The sequence below is a fragment of the Saccostrea echinata genome, unplaced genomic scaffold (assembly GCF_033153115.1).
Source record: "Saccostrea echinata isolate AGI-Se365-2 ecotype Australia unplaced genomic scaffold, CSIRO_AGI_Sech_v1 ptg000041l, whole genome shotgun sequence".
Lineage (NCBI taxonomy): Eukaryota > Metazoa > Mollusca > Bivalvia > Ostreida > Ostreidae > Saccostrea > Saccostrea echinata.
This window is the reverse complement of record NW_026889790.1, coordinates 1,812,682-1,829,962: the sequence shown is the minus strand read 5'-3', so window position 1 is coordinate 1,829,962 and position 17,281 is coordinate 1,812,682. Positions and strand designations below refer to the sequence as shown.

Below are 17,281 nucleotides of genomic sequence, written 5' to 3'. Positions count from 1 at the left end.
AGTCCATTAAACAATTCAAATTTCTGAGCAGAGCAAACACGGACCTCTAAAACATCAGAGGTGAGATCAGGTGCCATGGAGGAGTGAGCATCCCCTCCCGACCGGTCACATCCGCCGTGTGCTCCTTGTCATGATCGGGAAATAACGGAAAAATCCATCAATTCAGTGTGTAAATAATGGCCTAACAATTAATATGAAAAACGTCAGTCAGCATTTGACTTAATGATAAATTGTATTTACTGACAAGGTCATTGTATCGACCACAGAACTTACGAAATGACGACTTTAAACGAGACTACTGATATTCTTGTTTCATCGACTTGTTTGTCAATAACTTACCTCATTTTAGAAATTGTTCATACGTAGAGCATGCTATTGCGTATCGAATCAATTGAGAGATATAAACCCCGTATGCAAGTGATGAAGGTATATTGCTGCATAAGTAAGGGAAGTTGACGATTTAAAAAATAAAGTCATCACGTCTATCATAAAGCTTGGTTGTTAGATTATCATTAACGTCTTTTTCTAGTAAAATATCCAAATATGAAACAGATGTGTCAGACTCTGTGGTATCCTTTATTTCAAGCTCACTGGGATATATCGTATCGACATAAGAATGGAAATAACCATTGTTAATTGACAATACGTCGTCGATATATCTAAATGTCGAGTTGAAGGCCACAGCAAGTGTTTTTTTTTTTCTTTTCTTTTCACGTATAAGATTTAGAACAAATTTTGCTTCATATGAATACAAACATAGGTCTGCTAATAAGGGGGCGCAATTGGTTCCCATGGGAATTCCAGTAGATTGTTGGAAGACCTGGTCTCCAAAAACCACATAGATATTGTCAATCAGAAACTCAAGCATCTTTTTAATGTCAACTTCAGGGTACTTGTGTGTACAATCAGAATGTTTTTTTAACAAAATGATTTTGCAAATGATAAATGACAAGGAAATTTACGAGTTTCATTTTTATTGAAAAAAAAAACAGCTGTCAATGATATCAAAAAGCCTGGATTTAATTTATCGTGGAGAATGGTACATAAAGTTGAAAAGTCGTAAGTTTTTATGTTGTTGATTTTAGTAAAATTTTGTGATTTCAAATTTTCCAAAAGTTCCTTAGAATTTTTTAAGTATCCACATCTGATTTACACTACTTCTCGAATATATAGTTGCAGAGTGCTCCTGAAGTTTCTCCTTCACTACTATTAATATTTTAGAAAGGAGTAAAGAAAGAGGCTTGGTAGAACATTTATTGGAACCCGCTATATATAATATATATAATATAAATAACACGATTTCACATATCAATCATATAAAACTATTGCATATAAATCACAAGATTATTTGAATATGAAACATGTTTTTGCATATAAATAACGTTTCAAATATGAATAACAATTTCTTTTAATACAAATAACAAAATTTCGCATGTAAATCAAAAGATTATCGCTTCTAAATCTCAAGATAATCGAATATGAATTCCAATTTTTTGCATCTATATAAATAATAAATTTCGAATTTGAATATCAACTTTTCGCACCCTGTTTGCCAGATTATAACGAGTTTCAACCGTTTACAAAAACTCAGAATTCATAGCCCTTATGTCCGTGGTTCAGGCCCGGATGAGGCTAAGTTGGTCATATATTAAAAATCTATTACATCTTTGAATTTTTTTCTCTTTAGGACAACTAATGAGCAAACTGATTAAACAATTACAATGAATAGATACCCCTTCATCAAAATTGCAAGATTCATGTCCTTTTCAGGCCCCAGGGTGGTGCTAAGTTTTAAAAGTTGGTCATATATTGAAAATACATAACACCCTTAAATATTCTCTTCTTTACTCTGTATAATAGCACAATTACAGATACAATAGCACAGTTACAGATATAATAGCATAGTTACAGATATAATAGCACAGTTACAGATAAAATAGCATATTTACAGACGCAATAGCATAGTTACGTATGTAATAGCATAGTTACAGATGTTATATACCACATATATAATGATTTCTAGCGCTGAACATATGCTACGATGGACATTGATATTGATATACTATCAGTAGTTATTTGATATTCTTAAGAATTCCTCCTGCTACTTCACATGCTTACGATTCTTTTATCCAATTTATAGCTATATGAATCCATCAGAGACATCGGCGAATCACTGATTCAAGGTTTATTCCTACAGAGAATGAACGCCGCTAATAAGGATACTTTATTACATTTCTGAAACTAAAATAAGATGCAATGTGTGAGACACGATGCTAATACAGAATCTAAATGGCTACAGGTTATCAAGTAAATCTTTTGTTTGTGCTGAGCTTTGAGTTTAGTGGTGTGAATTTGCTCTTCACAGTTTATATCAAATGAAACCATTCTTTAGCAAACTGCAATTTTAGGATAACGAATTATTGTTCTGATTTTAAAAATAAGACCGTGACAACAGTTTACAATATCGGACTTTCCATATTTACAAACAAATCACTGTATGATGAATCTGTTCCACAATTATATATATGGAATCTGACATAAAAGAGAATCTTTTTCTCTCAATTTATCGTTAGTTCATTGTAGACAACAAAACGTCACCTCGCAAAGCCTGATTATCAGCGTTTTGAAACTGCTAAAACAGTTATTAAGAATACGGGCCCTCTAGATAACTATTTCAAAGAATTTTTTGACGGATACATGGACCTATGCACATGTTCATCATACTATCTTAAGACTAAGATATGTCTCAGATAAATCTTACAGCACACCCTAGTCTTAAGTTTCTCGAAGCCATCCTAACTTACGATATATTTCAAAAATTGTCTTAACTTCCTAACATCCTAAGAGCTGTCTAATCCTAACTTAAAGAGGAAGAAAAAAAGACCGATATCTACATCGCAAATAACCCAAAAGATGCTGATATCAAGTACCATTGGTGCATCAGGACCCCCCCCCCCCCGATCCGTTGGGCATGTTCATGAAGCTATATCTTAAGACTACAATATCTCTCAGACAAATCTTACGACACATCTTAGTCCTAAGATAGTTTCTCGAAACCATACTAACTTACGCTGCTTCTAAAAAAACTGTTCAAAGCCTAAGACTTCCTATGAGCTGTCTTTTCCTAACCTCAAAGGGAGAAAAAGAGAAAAATCTACATCGCCCCAGACCTTCTTTCATAAAATATATTTTTATGACCTAAAACAAACGGTTAATTAGGGGGAAAAACCTATCCCCTCTAAATCAAGTTGTTTTATATATTTGTTTGTTTTAGACAATTTTTAGAATTTATGCACATATTATGCAATGATTCCACGATAATGCAAGTTTTCCTAATATAATTTGTGTAGTTTATTATTTCAAGGAAAATGTGGTCCTGAACCTGATATCAAATGTATTTTGACAAATCACTGGCAGAGAAAGATGATTTTTTAATACTGAAATATTTGTAATTGTAATCATTTACTTACGTCCTTATCATTCCCAACTCCATAAAAGTCTGTATAATGTATAACGATGGAGATTTTTGTAATATGGTGTACTTCCTTTGTTAAGTAAAGAATGAAATATGGAGATAACGAACAGTAATCAGGCTCAAAAGTCCATTGAGGCAGTGCACATTGGAGCAGAGCGAAAGCGGACCTCTTAAAACAACAGAGGTGAATCAGGTGCCATGGAGGAGTTAGCATCCCCTGTCGACCGGTCACACTGGCCATGGATATAAGCCAAACCCTGGTTAGGTCTTGTTTCTTTGTAACGAACACACGCTCTGTCCACGAAATGATACAGGTATGACAAGAAAAGTAGTATTGACAAAACCAAACTTTTGGGTTTTATTCATTGCCTCCAAGGTTTAATTTACCATTAAAGTTTACTTACCTCATCCTCGCAAGCCAGGGGTTCTGAGTCAACACGTTGCCGTTGGACCCCTGGCATATTTCATTCAATATTCGTGGGCTTGCTTCTCTCATTGAGAAGCACCAATCAAATTAAAGCTTTCATAAATAGTTAGATAAGGATTCAGTTGACACCTCAAATGCACGTGTTACAAGTTTTTTTTTATCATAGAATGGCTTTTTTTTCCTTTTTTTTTTTTATTTGAAAAAGAGACATATCAAGTAACATGCTGAAATTTTTTTTTCTCACATTCTCTCACACATTCACACTTCCCTTCTGACTTTAAACAAGAATAAAAGAAAAGAAAATTATTAACAGATACAAATATTCCATTTGAAAAAATAATTATTGTTGGTGCTTTTATAAATGTTTATAACTCAAAAATATTAATCCATGGTGACCATAAGTTTTCAAAATTCTTCATTTCAAATTTTTGAATTGATATGCATTTTTCTATTTTGTACTTAAGATTTAAATAATGTAGCAGCCCATTAATCATAGATATTTTGTTTTGCTTCAAGCAGGAAAATATATATTGCTTTGTATATAGAATAATGAAATTCATCACCCTGTTATGATAAGATAATGGAGTTTCACCAAAAATAATATTACACATGTCAAACCCAACTCTTTTTTTGTAAAAATGTGCATACTAAGATTACCCCATAATGAAGAGATTTTTGTGCAATTCAAAAATATATGTTGCATTGTTTCTATCTCCTGTTTACAAAATGTACAGTGGTCGTCAGATAAAATATTTATTTTCTTCAAATAATATTTCACTGGAAGGATTCTATGAAGGATTCTATATTGTAACCATTGAACAGAAGTATCCATAGTTGTTCTAAAACAAACCTTAAAAACATCTTGAACACAAATATCAGATTCCAAAAACACAGACAGTTCCTGGTTCCATCTAAATATTGATGTAGGAGTGACAAGGTTACTATTCAAATATCTGTAAATTATTTTTGTGCATTTCTCGTATACAATAATATTTTCAAAATAAAAAGCAATAAAAGGTGTACATTGTCTCTTAACAGATGCTTTATCTATAGACATTGTTTTTAAATACCTGGATATAGCACAGATAACACTGTTGTATTGCATAATGCAAACATTAAACAAATGAAATCTATTTTCAAAGTCAATGAGAGTTAAAAATTTTCCTTCATTGTTTAAGAAATCACAAACACTTTTGACACCATTTTTATACCAGGTCTTTATAAACATTATTTTATCTCCCATTTTTATATTGGGATTATACCAGACAGGTAAATTCAGATACTTAGTTTTCATATATGAATTGTCATTGAATGTCCTCATGTAAAATAGCCATGAAGTAAACACATCTTTCCAAAAATCATTATTTTTTACAATCAAGCAAGATACAAACTCTTCACCAAAATCAAAAAGTTCAGTCAATATGTCTTTACCATTTATTGCCAAAAAGATATCAAACCATGGTTGATTGCTTTTTGTTAATCTTTTAATCCAGGAGCACTTAAGAGAGATAATAAAGTTATTTATATCCAACATTTTTAATCCTCCTTGTAGAAAATCTCGAGTAATAATTTTTCTTTTTACTTTATCACATTTTGATTTCCATATAAACTCAAATATTTCTCTGTTCAAAAATGACAAGGTTTATTTACTTGGATTTGGTAAGGATATAAAAAGATGGTTAAATTTTGGTAAAATCAATGTTTTCAGCACCGTGACTCTTCCAATAGGAGTAAGAATTCTTCTTCTCCATTGTTGAATTAATGCTTTGATTTTTGGTATTTGAACATTATAGTTAATATTAATTATTTTATCTAGTTCTACTGAAAAATTAATTCCAAGTAAATTAAAAGTTGTGCAACCCCATTCAAGTTTCCAACGAGAATGGTGAAAAACTTGATGAGAGAATTTTTTTGAACCTTTCCAAACAATTTTTGTTTTTGAGCTGTTAATTTTAAGTCCTGTGAACTTTGAGAAAAAATCAATTGTATCTAATGCTGCAAAAAGTGATTCAGGTGAACCATCAAGGGCAAGCCAGGTATCATCTGCATATTGAGATATTTTATGTTCTGTCTTGTTAATTACAATTCCTCTAATGCTTTGATTTTGTTTAATCATAATTGTAAGAATTTCCGCACAAAGAAGAAACAGATATGGTGCTATAGGATCTCCCTGACGACATCCTCTTTGGATATTAAACTGTTCAGATAAAAATCCACATTGAAGAACAGATGCACAAAATTCTGTATTTAAAACTTTTACCCATTCAATAATGTTTTTACCGAATCCAAAAAATTCTAATACTTTATACACAAAGGTCCAGGATATTGAATCAAAAGCTTTTTCAAAATCTATAAGTACAAGTGACCCCGGTATATTTCTAGATTCAGTGTAAGCCATAAGATCATAAAGAAATCTGGTATTTTCACCTATGTATCTTCCTTTTAAAAATCCAAGTTGAGTATTTGATATAATTTTGTCTAGGGTGGATCTTATTCTATAACTAATACAACCTGATATAAGTTTATAAAACACATTTAAAAGTGTAATAGGCCGCCAATTTTTCAGAAATTCTCTTGGCTTATCACCTTTTGGTAAGCATGTAATTATCCCTAGTCTTTGAGAAATAGGGAGTTCTTTTTTCTGAAATAAATCATTTATGGCAGGTACTATAAAATGTTTCAAATCTGACCAAAATTTTTTTTTAAAAATTCAGCAGTGAAACCATCACTTCCCGGTGATTTATTGTTTTTCATGTTTTTTAACACCTGTAAGACTTCATTTTCCAAAATATTTCCCTCAAGTGATTTGGCAACATGATTATTAAGTTTTGGAACCTCAGTAACTGTAATAATTTCTGCCAGATCTATATCGAGAAGTTCTGCATCAGCAGAAGTATACAGTGATTTGTAATACGTCCTAATTCTATTTAAAATTTCTGATTGATTGTAAATTACCTCATTGTCTGTTTTAATCTTTTTGATAATCTTATTTAAATAGTTACGGGACTCTAGTTTACAAAAATATTGAGATGGTTTTTCTCCATCTTCAACCCATCTGGCTCGAGACCTTATAACATGACCTTGTAGCTTTTCTTTTCTCAAATTCTCAAGATTTGTTTTTTTTTCTCTTCTGTTAACTGTAGATTCAGTATGTTCTCAGCCTCTAATTGTTCTATTTGTGCAATTAATAAGGCTTCTTCTTTATTTTTTTCTTTCTTTCTATATGACGAATATGAGATTGTAATTCCTCTAATCTCCATTAAGAGAACTTCAAGAAATGTACTGTTATCCATATCATCTATAAGCGCATTATTCTTTTGATATTGTTTTCTAACAGACTTTATTGTTTCTTTCACCTTGTTAACATATGTTTTGTCTGTAAGTAAAGAGTTGTTAAATTTCCAGAGACCTTTTCCTTTTTTAAAGGTATTAAATTTTATATCAAGAACCACTGATGAGTGGTCCGATCTGTACCCTGGTTTAATTGCTAAGTTTTCAACCAAATTACACATATTTTCAGAAATTAAAATATAATCTAAACGTCCTTGTTTCATTGGATTTTTCTTTCGCCAAGTAAACATTTTTAAGTTTGGATTCAAAATCCTGAAATACTCAACTATTTGTAAATCATTCATAATTTCTAAAAGTTTTTCTCTCCCCTTTGGATTGTTGACGTTACAATAGTTTTCTGTATCTATTGATGGGTCAAGAGCCAAATTAAAATCACCGCATAATATAAAATAATCATTGTCAAGCTCTAATAAAGTTTCTCTTACTAACTCATAAAACTCTGGATTATCTGTGTTTGGTCCATAGATATTTATTAAAGTAACTTTATTATCCTCGATTGTCATATCGAGAGCTAATAGATTACCATTAACGTCCTGTTTCTCCTGTGAATCTGAAATTCAAAATTGTTATTAAACAGAATGCATACCCCTCTTGAGTTTGACTTGTGGGTGAATTAAAAAAAAATGACCACCAAACTGAATTTTTTTGGCAAAATTCAACTACATATAACATATTTTTCACTTATATCATCATATTGCAAATGCATTCTAGTTTAAAATCCTGAAGTGGCAATAGAATAGACAATTGGATTAAAAAGTTTCAGAATTTTTATTAGTAAAATTTCTTTTGAAAATAGAAAATATCATTACACCTTAAAAGACTTTCTAAAATACATAATCACAAGAAATTATAGTTTTTTATGCTTCAAAATGGTAAAAGGGGTATAAATGATTAAATCTAGACCTTGAATGAGTATCTTCTCTTGTACATGTGACAAAAAATTGGCTTTTTGATTGTTATTTTACATTATTTTTTCAATTCTGGTTTGAAAAGTTTTAATATGAAAAAAATATGAAGCAATAAAATTCCCCAAAATTCACTTTTTGGTCCGTTCAAGTCAATTCTTTAAATCTAAGCCAAAAAAGAGTTGTTATATACGAGTTCTCTGACAAAAAATACTAGATTTTGAAGTGACCCTATGTTACATTATTGTGTTGCACTCCTGACATCTGATATGGATTTTATTTAACATTGTTTTAAAAATTATAACACACAATAACCCATTCTTACTTTGTAAATCAATTTGTCGTGTTGATTTTTTTCATCGTTTACAGCAGGTTTTTCATATTTTGAAGACCTTAAAACATGATTATTTGCAAAGTGTAATATAAATAAATTTTATTTAAAATATATGTGAAATGATGAAAACTATTCCCTGAATTGACTGTAAAATTTCTGTAATTGTTGATAGACATAGTGTTTTGAACATCAAATAGTATCAAGCATTTTTTTTCAACTTATTTTTTAGTAAAGATAGTTAAAAAGCATTGGTAATTATAAAGCAGTTTTGTTGCACTCCTGACTGCAGTAAAATTGAAAATTAAAACCATAGAACACAAAAATTCATAAAGTGTTGGCAACATCAAGTGATAATGATATTGTGCAATATTTATAGTCCAATACTTCATAATTAAAACACATGAAAGTATTTAAAATTCGCATTTTATCTGGAATTATACCCTATTTTATACCAAGAAACTAGCTTAAATGTATATTTAAAAGATAAAATATATTTTATAGCATATTTTCCTTTAGAGAACAAACACAGTAACACACCAGAAAAATTCTACTCATCACTTTTTCTTTATTTTTATTCTTATTGGATGGTTTATAATTCTAACATATTTGTTGCACTCCTGACCAAAAGCATTGGGGCCTTTAAAGTAGAATTGTGAAGTGAAAATCACATAAGAACTTGTTCTGTTGTTTCAGTGAAGTTGAGGAGGAATTACTTTAATTTTATGACAATGTTTTAGTGTGTTTATTTTGAACGTTCATTAAAAAAATCACAAAAAAGATAAAAACACATCTGAATTGATAGAATTGAAAAAGGAAGGATTTTAATAATAAAACTGTCAATAATTTAGCATTAAATTATACAAAAAGATCATTGTTAATTAATGAATACTTCTAAGCATGAATAGAAGTCTTTTCGTCACACAACTTGAATCTTTAAAAAAAATGTGTTGCACTCCTGACCATAGAAATATGGATCTGAAGCACAGACAGATCCTGTAATTGATAAATCTATGTGGTAAAAATGTTCTTTGTGTCTTTATTTTCCAAAATAAAAATCAGAAAATCATATAATGATAATAGTGTTTTCATGCTTGGGAGCAAAACATCAAATGTTGCACTCCTGACATTTTTGGGTATGCACATATACTTGACTCTCATTAATGCTGCTTGTGATTTATATAACATTTTTAAGTTTTAAAATGTATATCAGTTATTATTTTACACTTCCAAAATTCTTTTTTGTCTTAATTTTCTATCAGAATTTTACAATTGATGATTTTTTGGCAACACTACATTTTTTCTGTTGCACTCCTGACATGGTATAACATTTTTTTAAACATCAGCCATGACCACAACCTGATTAAACAAAAGTTATGACAGTCCACATTCAAAACTCAATACTTTGAATATTATCAGGAAAATCTTTATTTTCAACATGAAGCATTATTTTTTATTTCACAGATCTCCAAAAAATATTGAAATTTCAAAATGTCACAAAAAGGTGTTGCACTCCTGACAATTTTAGCATCATTTTTGGGCATAACTTTTTTGTTAATTGAGATATCAACGAGATATTTGGCAGGTATTTAGACACTATCTAAAGACATATGCTGAGACGTAGAAATCTATTTTCATTGCCTGTATTTTTAGTGTGGGTTGATAAATATGTGTTTGGTCATTTTTTTTTGAATTCACCCTTGTACGAATTGAAAATACATTTATATCCCCATTGTGTTTCAACGTAAGGTTCTATTTCTTTCGTAAAGTGAGTATCCTGAAAACAAAGAATTGAGTAACCCTTTTTCTTATAATAATTTAAAACATCCTGCCTTTTGGTACCTGTTGCCAAACCTTGACAATTCACCGTTGCTATTTTAATTGAGCCACTTATTTAGTTTGTAGCAATTTAGAAAAAGCAATAAAATAGAAATCATAATAAGTGATAGGCATCATCTTTTCAGATAATCAAAGCACATATTTGTAAAAGAGAAACAGGGGAACATACACACACTCACCGACACACCCTCACCGACAGTAAATATGATTTAATTTACAGTATAATGAATGGCTTAATCATCATGGCAAATATCATAGAATGGCTTGATGTGATTGGTTGAGAGATAAGAAAAACAATCAAGATTTGTAATTTTTCCGAAAGACGTCGCCACAGTCAGCCCACAAATATTGAATGAAATATGCGAGGGGTCCAACGGCAGCTTGTTGACTCAGGACCCCTGGCTTGCGAGGATGACTTACCTGTATGTACATGTTCGTATGACATTTGATATTTGATAATCTGTCTTAATGTCCAATCATTTCTCTACGAACATTAAAAACAGGGTATTTCAACATGTCGTATGATCATTAGTATCGTCTAACACCGTCTTTGCACGTTTTTCCATAATATTTTCCTGTGGATAATAGGATACTCAGCAATATTGTATTCTCAAAATATTACGACGACAAATCATATACACTATGTTCAGAAAAGACATTCCTTACACGGACATTAGTCACATTAGGAAACCAACTGCTTGCTTTATGTTTTACTAAGTAAAGACAAGTTGATTTTTTTTCAGAAATTTTGAATCTTAACTTGATCAGCGGTCACTCAGAGAGCGCGTATTTCTCAAAACCACATAATTGAAATGTAATCTCGAAATTTAAAATTATCTTTATTCTATTCCAGGGTGCTTCAGTCTTCATTTTCAACAAGAAAATCGCTAACAAACTTCACAAGCCTCGACGGCGAGAGCAGGTGTCCGAGATCCTACGTCATGACGTCACACTACTGAACAAAATGTCGAACGCCTCCGTCCTTACTATATATCATGGTCTACAGGAGGACAAGTGAGTAGAATGTCAGTGTATGTGTATGCCAAAGTCGGAGAACTAATCTCTAGTTGTGAGTAGAATGTCAGTGTATGTATATATCCAAGCCGGAGAACTAATCTTTAGTTGTGAGTAGAATGTCAGTGTATGTGTATATCATAGACAGAGACCTAATCTCTAGTTGTGAGTAGAATGTCAGTGTATGTGTATATCATAGACAGAAAACTAATCTCTAGTTGTGAGTAAAATGTCAGTGTATGTGTATATCATAGACAGAGACCTAATCTCTAGTTGTGAGTAGAATATCAGTGTATGTGTATATCATAGACAGAGAACTAATCTCTAGTTGTGAGTAGAATATCAGTGTATGTGTATATCATAGACAGAGAACTAATCTCTAGTTGTGAGTAGAATATCAGTGTATGTGTATATCATAGACAGAGAACTAATCTCTAATTGTGAGTAGAATATCAGTGTATGTGTATATCATTGACAGAGAGCTATCATAGACAGAGAACTAATCTCAAGTTAATTCTTCATTTTTCTACTTTATCATAGATGATCATGACCAGAAAAATCAGCGAGTAATAGGACTCGTCTGTATTTCACTTAGTACATAGCTATGTTCTTGTCCGTTTTTCAAGTCGTCATTTTACATTCCCTTTAAAGAAGAAAAGCAATATTTCTATCTATCCTTTTTTATTTTTGAATTTTTAAAAACTTTTGTACATTAAAAACCATTGCAGGTATAAAAATATTAGACATTCACTATACAAGTGTATTAGTTCATCAGCAATCTCGAGTAACATAGCTTGATGTTCAAGACAAAATACATTGTAGATGCGATTTTACTCTCTGAATTCACAAAGCATGATGGAAAAGTGCTAAAATTACATACTATATAACCAAGCCTTACACAGTTACTTCTTGGGTTTTTTCACCTTAATTGTTTTAATTGATATAAATAATCTTGTTTTTATAGGGACAGTTTGTCTTTTGCTTCAGAACCTGTCGCCGGAAGTTTAGCAAATTTTCTAGAAAGATTTGACAAAACGTCTCCTCAGAGCATCAACACGGTCTGTATTCTTTTTTAAAAGACAACCAAGAATTTTAATATATTCAAAATGAAATACTTTGAATAATACTCTGACTTTTTCTCTGATTTGATTATTTTGAATCTCTGCAGACATGTGGCTTTATGGAACATGAAGTGCAATGTGGAATTTATCAGGTATTTTGGCGAATCTTAATCGAAATTCTGTATTTTGTATCAATCTGTGCAAGATGAAAGCATTATGGAAAATTTAGAAAATTGTGACTTTAAGCAATGTTACGCTTTTTGTTTTTTTTTAAAAGAAATTACATGATCTGAATCATACGAATTCTTAAAGCGGATATATTATAATGAGATTTAAAACACAGAACACAGAAAACGCCTTTTGAAGAAATTTTGAAAGTTAATATTTTTGTCTATTAAATTTCTTACAGGAACTTAAAATATAAATATAAATGAATAAAGGTGTCAGCAATTCAATTTTTCCTGTTTAAATTAACATAGATCACTGAAGCTTTAATGTATGTCCATGGTGTAGAGCGGATGATCCATCGTAACGTTAACCCCGCCTCTATTCTTATCACCCAATCAGGACGCTGGAAATTGGCCTGCTTTGGATTTGCAGAGAAAACACAAGATGGAAGGGTAAATATTAATAATTCAATTTATTATGAATTACAACTCTACTGCTATTATTGTTCTTCCTGACTTTAGGGTATATAAACCCAAACCAGTATAAATTAGTACATGTATTAGGCTGTTTAAAAAAAAGTCCTTTAGAAAAAAAGAAGTTTAAAAATTTTGGTCAGGATATCTTAAATTCAACAAAGGTGTTTAGAAGTATTTTAAACAAAATGAATGAAAATGTAGGGCTTTCAAACTCTGCATTTTTGAATTCATTAATTTGTATAAACATTTTTTTCCGGATTAAATACGATTCCTAGCTCTCTCTCTCTCTCTCTCTCTCTCTCTCTCTCTCATGCCTTGTTTAAGACTTCTTGGTTATACATACCTTAGGAATCCTTTTCATGTAAAGCATGGAGCCCAAAGATTTCAAAGATGGCACAACCAGATCTGAATTATATTGCTCCGGAAATTCAAACAACGGAAGTATGTACGTACGTCAGCGACATGTTCTCGTTTGGGATGTTGATTTGTACAATTTACAATAATGGACACTCTCTAATTGACGCTCAGTATAACCCTACAGTCTACGTCAAGCAATTAGACACGGTATGTATTTGCTGCTCACTTCAATCTTGATATTCTTAGAATGTTAGCACCGTTCTACATGTCCAAGAGTAAAGAAATTTTCAAATTTGTTATGATTTTTTTCACTACATATATGTAATCAACTTAGCACCACCTTGAGGCCTGAACTTTTGAACCGGAAATCAAATATTTCAAAATTATATGGAGATGTAGCTGTTCAATATAACATTGCGGGAGGTTTGCCTGGCAGTTGTTTTGGAATAAAATAGAACAATTTTCAAGATTGCATGAATTTTTATCCCTCTGACTCCAAGGAGGCAGGGACCATGAAATTCACAATTTTGTTAATTACTGCTCTAGACTTCAAGAGTCCCATAAGCCTCGATGGTCACCTGAGCATCATAAGTTTCTCTCGATATGACCAACTCGGCCCCAACTGGAATAAGGACTCTGGACTCAATTGATACATGCATTTTATTAATTGTAATGGGCTCCATACTTACTATATAAGATTTACTTGATATGAATAAACGAAAGACGTAGGACTTGGGACCCTGAATATGCTTCGACATAGCAGAGTGTTCGTAATTATTGTATTCGAGATATCAGGATTTTTAATTTTTTTTTAAAATCACATTATATATTGAGAATGAGGGCGGAACCTTCGATCGATTTCGACATACTAGTAAGCAGGATATTCAAAATCCCCCATATTCGAGAGACTGATAATCACCTGTATATAAGCAGAGATGTATTTTTTCCCTACAATGGTGCTACAGTTATATCCAGATCAGACATTTAACTGTTTAAATAACTCTGGCAGTGAGATTTCGAAACAATACTTCTCGTTCTGCGTGATGATGAATGACAAATTAAGCGGATTGTGCAATTATCCTCGCCAGCGATTGCGATTCTGATACTATTTTCCTCTTGCTCGTGTACTTTTCTCCTTATCAAATTATTTTATTCCTAAGGAAACAAAAACTTGAAAATTCTGCACTGAAAAAATCGAACATAGATGACACTGAAATGATAGCAGACGACCATGATAAGAGCTCCCGTGTGTGACATATTTGATAGAATGGCGATGCCGTAAAAAGCAGACGATTGTTATTTGTACTATTGTTCTTCATTTTCTTTTCATGTTTCTTTTAAAGCTGACTCAGAAGTTTGGAGACATTGCTCCCATGATGCCCCCCGCTTTGGTGGACCCGGTGGAAAAGATGATTAACAGGGATATCCGCTATCGACCCACAGCCCAGCTCTTCTCATTGGTCAGTAACCACCGATTACTGAACCCTTGTGGGAATTCATTTGTCAAATCTCTCTGATAATTTAAATAATCTGCATTTCGATCAATCAGAAGTCTTACTAATAAGCATACGTAGAAAGAAAACTTTAACGTAAATATCAGTATAATTTATAACCATTCCCCTAGATAAATTAAAGTCCAGACTTTTTGACATTATAGACAGCTCTTTTTCAATAAAAAATGGAATTCGTAAATTAACTTACAGTGTAATTGGTCATTTGCAAAATTATTTTGATAAAAACCTTCTGATTGTACACACAAGTTGATATTAAAGCGATGCATGAGTTTCTGGTTGACAATATCTATGTAGTTTTTGGAGATCAAGTCTTCCAACAATCTGTCGGATTTTCCATGGGTACTAATTGCGCCCCTTTATTAGCAGACCTATGTTTATATTCATATGAAGCAGAATTTATTTTTAAAAACTTCTACATGAGAAGACGAAAACACTTGTTGTGGCATTCAGCTCGACATTTATATCGACGACGTATTATCAATGAACAATAATTACTTCCATTCATATGTCGACTCGATATATCCCAGTGAACTTAAAACAAAAGATAGCACAGAGTCTGACACGTCTGTTTCATATTTGGATATTTAACTAGAAAATGACGTCAACTTCCCTTATTTATGTAGCAATATACCCTTTCCACATACATATGGAGTTTATGTCTCTCAGTTGATTCCATACCGAAGAGCATGCCCTACGTGCGAACAATTTCTAAAACGAGGCAAGCTATTGACAAACAAGTTGATGATACAAGGATATCAACAGTCTCGTTTGAAATCAACATTTTGCAAGTTCTATGGTCGATACAGTGACCTTATCATTACAATTACAGTCTTTCATTAAGTAGAATGCTGAATGACGTTTTTAAACTTATTGTTAGGCCATTATTTACACACTGAATTGTCTACGGATTTTTCCGTTTCCCGATCACCCGGCGGGTGTGACCGGTCGACAGGGGATGCTTACTCCTCCATGGAATTTGATCCCACCTCTGATTTTTTTTTTACTTTAGAGGTCCGTGTTTGCTCTGCTCCAGATTTGTATTGTTTCAATGGACTTTTGAGTTATATTACTGTTCATTATCTCCATATTTCAAGAGAAAATGAAAAGACATAAATTTTTGAAATACATGATTATCACACAGAAATGTGCAATATTGAAGAAATAGGAGTATAGCTCCATATGTGTGAGTTTATGAGGTAACGTGTGTCGGGGGACATGTTACTGTACCACTTAGTTTTGTTTGCAGGAGTTCTAATGGATGGCTTAGACAATCTTAATGAAATTTTATAGTCATGATAATAATCAAGTGTAGTTGTGCATTCAAAATGGCCACCGTTGGAAACAGAGGAAAGTCAGTTCGGGGTGACATACTTAATCGCTTGCAACAGCAAAGTTTCTAGTTTTCTTTGATTTATTTAAACTGTGTTTTATCACAAAGATATGATTTTTTTATGGCGTACACAGGCAAAACTTTGTCACCTCAAAGTACAGTGCACTGCAAAACATATTTGGAATACCTTACTAGTATGTAGAATATGTTTTTTCACATTTTCAGCTTGTAGACTTAATTGCAACCTATCAAGTTTCGAAATGTCAGAAACTTGTAACTGAGGGCTTTCAGTAATATTTTAATGTCAAATCACACTGAACACTCTAAATTCATTAAGATATTGTGTTCCCGGAACGTTTCAATTGAGGATATTCATTTTTTTCACTTTCGTGATGCAGATGATTCTTGTTTGAAAAGGTGATTTTCCACTTTTTGATGTCCAGTGTTCTTCTTAGTCGATCCAAGATGGTCTCCATTTAAATTTCTGTGTTTTAATACTTATTTGTCGATGTAAAAAAAAAAAAACATGTTCCACTGTCTTTTTTCATTGCTCTTTGCCACTGGAAGATGTCCCATTTTACCTTTTTCAATTGAAGTTTTTTTTCTTCTTATTTTAAAATTTATAAAAGATTTACCATATTTTATTTTTCCATTTCAAATGTTTGTCATTCTGTTTGTGTTTGGAATGTACTACATTTTACTTTTTCCCACAAAAATAATTAAACGTGTTGATTTCATATGTTTTGAGGACTCTTTTAAAGACAGATGATGGAAACAAATATTTTTTTTTTCAAAAACCATGAAAATAACTTAAGGGAGCCGACTGGGGTTTTATTGTGTGAAAACTACTATAGAGAAACCATAAGTACCTTACATTGACTTCAGTATATATGCAAAGTTTAGTGAAAATCTACCTTCTGGTTATATTTTAGGGACCATCTCAAAATACAGGTATATTTACTATAGGATTATATAGAAAAAAGCCATTTTTCGCACTTCGGAGCAAATTATACAAATGCTACTATAGACTTTT

The 17,281-nt window shown here is 31.9% G+C and overlaps 1 protein-coding gene across 3 annotated transcripts in view; it reads left to right on the top strand.

The window, feature by feature from the left end:
- LOC133200750 (SCY1-like protein 2) overlaps positions 1-17,281 on the top strand; it is a 48,806-nt gene that overhangs the window by 14,168 nt on the left and 17,357 nt on the right. For all 3 annotated transcript variants that reach the window (XM_061336533.1, XM_061336535.1, XM_061336534.1), the window contains exons 2-7: positions 11,182-11,342; positions 12,307-12,400; positions 12,511-12,555; positions 12,883-13,023; positions 13,396-13,611; positions 14,748-14,864. In XM_061336533.1, the coding sequence (XP_061192517.1) occupies positions 11,182-11,342; positions 12,307-12,400; positions 12,511-12,555; positions 12,883-13,023; positions 13,396-13,611; positions 14,748-14,864 (774 nt within the window). The remainder of the gene's footprint in view (positions 1-11,181; positions 11,343-12,306; positions 12,401-12,510; positions 12,556-12,882; positions 13,024-13,395; positions 13,612-14,747; positions 14,865-17,281) is intronic.